A 9,670-nucleotide genomic window follows, 5' to 3' on the forward strand; every position below is an offset into this window, starting at 1 on the left:
AATATCTAATTCTTACGGATATTAATATATCTTTTGCCTTAAACGAAATATAGTTGTTACATACAAAGTAACTTTCTTGAAGTTGAGACATCAATAATATTAATTTTAATAGTTCTAACATATTCTCGGTATAATATTATTATTAATAATAATAATAATAGTAATAATAATAATATTATTATTAATAATAATATTAATATGGGGCTTTTCGATTTTTGTTGCCTCATCAGCGCTGACATTTTATATACAATATTCATAAGATACTACTAGCAGACTTCACGAAATACATTAGTTCAAGTACCGTTTATATGTAAATTGTTAATATGGATGAAATCATAATAAAGTAATAAACGATACAAATGACCTTCGCAGTTAAGATATAATGCAGTATATATTGAAGTACGACGAGTATTTTGTTGACGACAATTAGATTTTTTTTGAAATACTTCAGCTAATACTGATCTTCTTTATATTATATATAATACATGCCAAAAATTGGTGAATAAGTTAACATTATAACCAGTAAGTATTATATGGCTCCAATGCTACAGTTCCTTCTCATTTCTAAGGCAAAGGTTTTTATTATATTAATATACATAAATCGCTAAAGCGAATGCGTTTCAATAAATTTATATGATAGTATCTTGCTTTTATAACTGTTGAGTTCTACATTAATAGAAGTGCTGTCCAAATGCAATCAAGTATTTCATAGTCAGCATAAAATATTTTCTATTAATCAGTTCATTCGCTATCTAAACGTATAAACTTTAAACGCTTATTCCTTTCTCACTTATTACTTATTCCTAATAATTAATCTTATTACCTATTATTCTTTTAATTATTAATACTTATACATTATACATTACACTCTTTGGTGATTACAGAAATATCTAATTCTTACGGATATTAATATATCTTTTGCCTTAAACGAAATATAGTTGTTACATACAAAGTAACTTTCTTGAAGTTGAGACATCAATAATATTAATTTTAATAGTTCTAACATATTCTCGGTATAATATTATTATTAATAATAATAATAATAGTAATAATAATAATATTATTATTAATAATAATATTAATATGGGGCTTTTCGATTTTTGTTGCCTCATCAGCGCTGACATTTTATGTACAATATTCATAAGATACTACTAGCAGACTTCACGAAATACATTAGTTCAAGTACCGTTTATATGTAAATTGTTAATATGGATGATATCATAATAAAGTAATAAACGATACAAAAGACCTTCGCAGTTGAGATATAATGCAGTATATATTGAAGTACGACGAGTATTTTGTTGACGACAATTAGATTTTTTTTGAAATACTTCAGCTAATACTGATCTTCTTTATATTATATATAATACATGCCAAAAATTGGTGAATAAGTTAACATTATAACCAGTAAGTATTATATGGCTCCAATGCTACAGTTCCTTCTCATTTCTAAGGCAAAGGTTTTTATTTTATTAATATACATAAATCGCTAAAGCGAATGCGTTTCAATAAATTTATATGATAGTATCTTGCTTTTATAACTGTTGAGTTCTACATTAATAGAAGTGCTGTCCAAATGCAATCAAGTATTTCATAGTCAGCATAAAATATTTTCTATTAATCAGTTCATTCGCTATCTAAACGTATAAACTTTAAACGCTTATTCCTTTCTCACTTATTACTTATTCCTAATAATTAATCTTATTACCTATTATTCTTTTTATTATTAATACTTATACATAATACGCTTTGGTGATTACAGAAATATCTAATTCTTACGGATTCTAATATATCTTTTGCCTTAAATGAAATATAGTTGTTACATACAAAGTAACTTTCTGAAAGTTGAGACATCAATAATATTAATTTTAATAGTTCTAACATATTCTCGGTATAATATTATTATTAATAATAATAATAATAATATTATTATTATTATTTCTTTTTATTTATTTCTCTTAATGGGTATAAAAATACATTTTGGATGCCTTAGCTTAAAACAAAATATATTGTATATTGTATATGAGAATTTAGGTAATGACACTTCTGATAATATGACAGGTATCGATAATCACTGACTTGTGCAAAGCATCAACGAGGTTTTGCGGGACTTCCAAAGGTGCTCATATTTGCACAGAGATGTTTGTCAATTACACCTTCAGCGCTAATTATTATAGGAATGGTCTTGATTTCCTTAAGGTTCCCGTTTCGTTTAGTTTCCACTGCTAACTCAGTATATCTGCTAATATTTATTATTTATTAATTTATTATTACTATTATTTTTATTATTATTAATAATAATATTGTTATTATTAATAATAATATTAATATTATTAATAATAATATAAATATTATTAGATAATATTATACTGAGAATATGTTGGAACTATTGCCAATTTCAAGATATACCTAGTTTGAATTGATTTGATATATTGCCGATTTATACTCTCGATTATTGTCCAAAATGAGAAACACTCTTGATATTAAGACTGTTCAATATATATTTACACTTGCGTAGTCTAATATAATAATAAACCACTACATTAGTTTGACTATTACTTCCAGCACTTCACTTTATATGCATATTTTGCCATGTAAACTTTAATATAATTAACATCAGAAATATACTTTTAACAGTAATTGTTTTTAATGGACTCGTAAGTAAGATGTTTAAGAAGATGTAACTGTGAAAAGAATCAAAAGAAGGGCAGTGGTTAAGTATATGATCTATATATGATGGGCTATTACAAAATGGACAGTTAAATGGCTGATCGCCACTCAAAAAATATTTATGATAAAGATAGATTTGCATATCCAATAGGCAAATGAATAAAAATTTGACACTGTTAACGGGTGCATGATTGTGGGTATATTGCTTTTATTTCACTGGTATTGATCGACTTGTAACGATGGTTGTACGCTGACCATTCTATAGCCCATATGTTCGTTTATGAAGTTTAACATTTCTCTTTTTTACAGATGTATTGAATAAGAACTAGGGAGAGCAAACGTCTGCAAAATCTATTTAGAAATTTTGGTAGTTATGTTACTTTTTCAATAGGTTTGCAAGTCAAGTACAAAAAATGTTGAATGGAAAAGCCAAAAAGGTTCATGATTTTGTATTCCCATGACAGGCATTAACAACGTCCTTATGTAAAAGACGTGTAAAAGATATCTTTATATTAAAGATATTATATTGATGAAAATTTGAAATATAATAAAAAACACAAAATCCCAAGCACTAATTTCTAATTATTTTACTTCACTATAACATCTGTGCTGTATTTGATATTAAATAAATAAATAAATATGTTTAAATATAATTCTAGTTTCTTTCAAAAATAAAAAAATTCTCTTACTCGAAGTCTCCATAATTCGAACCTTTCTTTTGCAAAATTGGACTTTGAGTTATGGAAGTTTGACTGTATAAAAATATATGTAAAAATTTAACAATATTTATTCACTTTTAAACATACTATTTTTATTATTTTATTCTTAATGGAAATTTCAATTAATTTTCAAATTAAAATCTTTAAAATTAATTACGCCCCTTAATGCATAATTATTTAACAGAAATGTTTTATTATGACATATGACCTATGGTTATCATGCAAATATATATTTGCGCAATTTAGATTTTTTTTGTTGTAGTTACTGCTAAGAACAATAACAATTTACTATTTATAGAAAAGTTTTAAATTCTCATTTCTAGGAAACAAAATTATAGACATAATATACATATAGTAAAGATATGATAAGACATACATAATATTGTATCTCCTTATCGCACAAAAACCAAATTTTAGGAATGAGTATGGAAGTGGTTGCATCCGCATTCCTGTAACGAAGGTAGAGAGGTTAAGGCAAGAGACTTAATACCTAGCGGACTAAGCCAGAAAGATTTTGCCTTTGAAAATGTGGAAACAAACCTTTTTTATATCAAAATAGGGTATTTCTGTCTAATGAATAATTTTTACTGTAATTAATTTATTTTTTTCCATAATAAATTTGAAAGGGTGTAATTTGTAATTTAATTTTATTTGAAAACGAAAAATACGAAAAAAAAAATAATAAAAATAATATATTTATAAATGCATAAATATTGTTAAAATTTTACATATGTTTACAGATTTTAAATTATACTTCATATATAATTTTTTTAATAAATATCATAAATATTAATAAAAGTTATTTAAAATGTAAATTTATTATTTAGTAAAATACAATAAAATAAATTTATTTAAGCTAAAATTAGCACCAGAAAAATTACTCCATTCTTCCACATAATTTAAAATCTCAGTTACAATCACTTGAACCATAGATATGTCCTTAACTTTGGAGAATATAATCATCCGCGTAAATAGCGTTTTCAAATCTATTGTATTTCAGCATTATTTTATTAAGTGGATCTAAAGTTATTATAAGTGAAATTACTGTTAATGAAGGTCCCTGTGGAATCTAATTATATAGAGAAAAGTCATCCTAACGCAAAATTTGTGGTTAGTCAAAAAAGGTTTAACAAAATTAAAGATCCTTTGACCAACTTTCAAAACAAACCAATTTTTTTTTGTGATTGTTGTCCACCTATTAATATTGCAAATTGATTTCCCCCTATGAGGGGAGGCCCACGAGCGATACCTGTAAAGCACATAACTTTCACCGCGTTTTGCTTATATGACTACCGATGTAATGTAGTAATATTATAATACATATTAAATATAAAAATGCTAAATTCAGCGCACGGTAAAAAATATATAAGAAAAAAATCATTATAAGGTGAGAACACAAAAAAAAACAAATCTGGTCACTATGAGCATTAGTCGAAGATTTAAAAATTAATTCTTAAACTTGTTAAATATAGTTATGTGTTTCATTTTTGTCTAATTATATTATATATCTTTTTGCAATTTTACATATTCATAGAGAAGCTGACTCGACTTCTGCAAGAAAAATGACCATTGAATAACAGATTTGTCACCTTGGTGGGTATTTTATTGGGCTCTGTCTTTGATACTGTGAAATTAATTTCTGATTAACAGTTCTGCCATTTAAGTTAGAGCATACCAATATATAGAGGTTACTAGCTAAATTCTAATAACAGAAACAGATTATATGTTGCAGGGCCCGTCTGTTTTTGTGAGATTTAGAGCAATGTGCCGCATTAGGTTTAAAATTCTCTAAATATTTTCTAAAGGGTATCGTCTTTTTCAAAAAACACTAATCTCTGTGTATAAATTTCTGTACCTACCTGAGAGATTTTTATAATTTTCGACAATATTTTCACGTTCCATAATCCTACTCATGTACCATTAATAATTCTATCCGATTTATTTTTTATATTTTATAACAGTAGATTCCGACTCATAGCAACCCGATAGTTTAATAGTTTCAATAGTTATATAGTTTAAAATTATAAAAATTTCCAAATTTTTCCAAATATTTCGGAAGTTCTCTAAAATTAAAATTTATCTGAATATTAAGAAAATATGTAGTATTGATATCTAAATTTCTTAGTGGTAAGTAGTAAAAGCATCAAAATAAGTGACAAGTTTTGATAAACATATTTCCATGTTCCCTGCAATTGCTTTGCCTTTTGTTAAAAATTAAAGGCTTTTAATGGTATTGAGAATTTAAGAGGCCGGAACTTATTGATTTATTATTTTTTAATATTTATTTTTAATGAATACATTTGTTTTCAGACAAAACAGAAAAACTAGTAAGGCGTATTAGACGTATTAGTCAAAATACGTCATATCTCTAATTTGTTGGGAACGCACACTTATATACTGAAGTTCAGTGCAGTGGTCAAAGTTGACGTCACATATTGAAGGTATCTTTCAAAGTTTCAAAATATATATAACAGTAGTAAATTATATGTATTTGTATTTCGCTACCGTAATACCTTCATCAGCTGCTGCTTATTAACTAATTACCAATGAAGGTTTTTTATTCATAATTTAATTAAAAAAATTTTTTTTCTTCAAACATAGCTGCTATCACTACGCTTACACAATTTGGCCACCAGATTACGAGCTTCAAGGTCAAAAACAGAAACGTCCAACCCTTCAAAAACGCACAACACCTACCAAAAAAAAAAACAAACTCCGGGAAGGTGCTAAGATCTGTTTTTAGATTGAAAGTTCCATCTTTTGTGGGTGAAACTATTCTTCGACTAGCAAAAACACCAAATAACAATAAACTTCGGAAAAGTTCAAAGATCTGTTTCTGGATTAAAAGGTTTATCTTTTTGGGACTGAAAACTATATTTCGATCAAGAATAAACAAGAATTTATCAGGGCAATGTATTATTTTATTGAACATTCTTTACTATTGCTTGTTAGGGTAGTTATAATTTTACGAAAATTGGATTTTTTTATGAAAAATTTCAGATTTTGGCAATTAAATAAAAATGCACTTATTTCAGAGGCATCAAATGGTTTTCCGACTTATATCATTTTTTAAAATAGAACTTCTTTTAAACATTAAAAACATCTATGTCAATATGTTGCCATACTCCATCTGTGAAAATCTCTTTTTGTTACAAAATTAGTTACTGGTCATCTGTGGGTTAACGTGAACATTGACCGAGTTAACATCCATGACTTATGTATATTAGGTTTTTTTTAGATATAACATTTTTCAAAATATATTTATCACGAAATATTTTAGCAGAAGCCATTAAAATGTATTTCTCATACTAAAAGAGAAACATTGAGAGATATGTCATAAGAAAGTTCAATTTTCATAAAATAAAAAAGGTATGATGGTGCATATACATTTTAAGACATAAGTAAGGCTTAAGCTATTGAATCTGATAGTTTTCACTGAAAATTTTATTCTTAATTCAGTTACGTTACTACTTTTCTTCAGTAAAAAAATAGAAGTAATAATTACAATAAATTTCAAATTTCACTCGTTCACTAAATTCATTCATTTTTCAACATTTCCAACATTATATCTTTTAATTAGAAACATATAAATAATAATATATTATTATAATAAATAATAATAAATATATTAACTATAAAATCGACAATTATATTAAAGTACTTCCCAAGGTCTATTAATATTCCGCTTTAACTTTAGTCTAAACCCACAACAGCTGCAACAGTAGTTTCCTGACTAATTTAAACTGAATCATTTATTATATGTATATATAATTATTACACATAGGGTTAGACGATTAAAGGGTTACCTATTCAAGCAACTACATCTTTTTTGTGTGAAATTAATTTTTATTGAAACAACAAATTACAAAAGTTTGTGGAAATAATCAAATCTTCAGAATCTATTCACTCTAGCACGATGTGGATGAAAGCCTCCTTTTGCCTTGACTATGGGTTTCAAACGGTTTAGAAATCAATTGCATGCTTCACGAATGCGTTCTTTCGATATTTTGTTTCATTCCTGAACAATGGCTTTCTTCAACGCATTTCTATTTGCATATTTTTTAGTCCTCAACATCCTCTCCAAAATGGTCTAAATGGAATAGTCCATCAAATTTATATCTGGTGAATTCAAGAGCCATTGTGTGAACGAAATGATGTGTGGAACATGACACAACCATTTTTGGTTTACACGAGTTTTATGAGACCAAGACCGGTGTCGAGTCTTGCATGCTCACGACTGTATAATACTTTCAAAACATTTTCCCGATAATAAATCGCATTAAGTTTGACACAACGCTCGATGTAAACGATTGGAGAGCGTCCATCAGCGGTAACAGCTGCCTATATCATTACTTGAGATGGAGAAGGAAAATTAATTCGGGTGACCATACATAGTCTTAAATTTTCGGCAATGCATTCAGTTAAGTAAACACTCAGATTATTCTGAGCACTTAGAGTTAATGAAATGATGAATGACCATCTTAAGTGATGTTGCTGTAATTTTCCAGCCATATGTAACTCAATCAGACTATTACGTTTGAACTCCATTTCGAATAACTTTTGTTCTATAAAACTTAGACACAAATACTTATGGTAGCTTAATGATATAAACAACTGTCATTTGTATGAATTTTACGTAGTTGACATACTCAGTTTGACTCAGATATACCTATGTGTAGTTGGTAACACTTCAAACGCCTGAACCTGTATAATAATATATATATACATTATTATATACACATTTTTATTTTTATGTATATAAAAAGGTATATATAATTTAAAACTATTTTGTTCTAATAAACAAATTTTGTACTTATTTTCCAGTTAACAAAAACTACAATGGCACGTGGACATCAAAAAAAATTATCGCAGATTCGTTTTCAGGATAAACAGGAAAAACTGAAAAAGCAACAAGGACACCACGTCAATGACCAAAAGAAGGCAGCACAGAAAGCTCTTGCATACGTTTGCGTCGTTTGTAGGGTAACATAAATTAACTAAAATACAAAAATTCTTTTAAAATTGACCTTTTCAATTCCTACCAGTCTCAGATGCCTGATCCAAAAACGTACAAACAGCATTTTCAAAATAAGCACCCCAAATTCGAACTCCCACCAGAACTTAAAGATGTTTGAGCTACATAAATCAAGTATTGAAATCTAATTTTCTAAGTTAGTCTTTCATGAATTTCACCACCCACACTTAGATGAGGTTAAAATGAAGTACATACATATATTTTTGGTTTTTAAAAATTAATTACTGATCATTTTACAAATCTATAATAAATTAAGATTTAAAGAATTTAACAAATTTTGTGTGTAGTATATATAATAAATAATACCCACAAATAATTTAATGGGAATCGTTTTTTATTATTCTCATCCAATATTTCTGTTCTACAGTTGTAAGAAAGGAAGTGATCATAAAAGCTTGAATGTCTTACTGTTTGAATCAGTTCAACAACATTTGTTTTTAACGTCATTTACACTGATCCTTTCGCGTTACCGATGGACGAGTTTTTTGTAATAAATCCTTTCTTACATGCCCTGAACGTCGAGAATGAAGTAATACGTCTTGCTAATACGTCTTGCATACGTTATAGTGATAATAAAACTTTTCTAAGTCTACTGCAACAATTATATTTAATGCAACAAGAATGCATTTAAATCTATAAAAAGATTCCTTCTTTGGACTGATACCTTTAATTATTCATCACTAAGCAGAAGCTTATATTTCAACGATATGAGAACTATTTTTATTCAATTTCAATATGCTAACCTATGATCAGACCTATGGTCCCATCGGATCAATAGTCTGACAGAACTGCACTCTTATTGATCTCGTTTACATCAAAAAAAAAGTGCACTTAGATGTCACGTCTTCGAAAAAAACAAATTCAAAAAATCCATAAATCGTTTTAAAAGATGTGATAGACTCAACGATCCCGGATGAATCGCCTGACTTCAAATCATTCGAAGTTTCTGGGTAGGGAAAGTTTTTATTAGTTTCACATATTTAGAGTTAATTTCTACGCCATTAAACACAACAAATCTTAAATATTCTACTTGGTTCTTAAAGAACTCGTATTTATCAAGTTGAACTTTCAAGACCGCTTTTCTAATGTTTCAATTAACAAGTATATTTTTTAAATGTATTTCTTCGCTTTGTCCAAAAATTGAAATGTCCTATATGTAAACGCAGCAACATTTCCCTGTAAGGCCCAATTAATTTAAAGTCTTTTGAAAAATAGCAGACGCATTCTTCAACCCGAATGGGAGTGC

The 9,670-nt window shown here is 27.6% G+C and overlaps 1 protein-coding gene across 2 annotated transcripts; it reads left to right on the forward strand.

Annotated features, from left to right (window-relative positions):
* Positions 1–5,436: 5,436 nt before the first annotated feature.
* On the forward strand, positions 5,437–8,640 carry LOC119689516 (zinc finger protein 706-like). 2 transcript variants are annotated; one of them, XM_038104353.1, is made up of 5 exons: positions 5,437–5,516; positions 5,700–5,830; positions 5,991–6,302; positions 8,214–8,372; positions 8,435–8,640. In XM_038104353.1, exons 4-5 carry the CDS (start codon positions 8,229–8,231, stop codon positions 8,522–8,524), a joined length of 234 nt encoding a protein of 77 aa, XP_037960281.1. In that variant the 5' UTR covers positions 5,437–5,516; positions 5,700–5,830; positions 5,991–6,302; positions 8,214–8,228; the 3' UTR covers positions 8,525–8,640. The 2 variants fall into 2 exon arrangements, with proteins under 2 accessions (XP_037960281.1, XP_037960282.1); XM_038104354.1 differs by having other exon boundaries at positions 5,991–6,237.
* Positions 8,641–9,670: the final 1,030 nt, after the last annotated feature.

Source organism: Teleopsis dalmanni, chromosome X (assembly GCF_002237135.1).
Source record: "Teleopsis dalmanni isolate 2A chromosome X, ASM223713v2, whole genome shotgun sequence".
Taxonomy (NCBI): domain Eukaryota; kingdom Metazoa; phylum Arthropoda; class Insecta; order Diptera; family Diopsidae; genus Teleopsis; species Teleopsis dalmanni.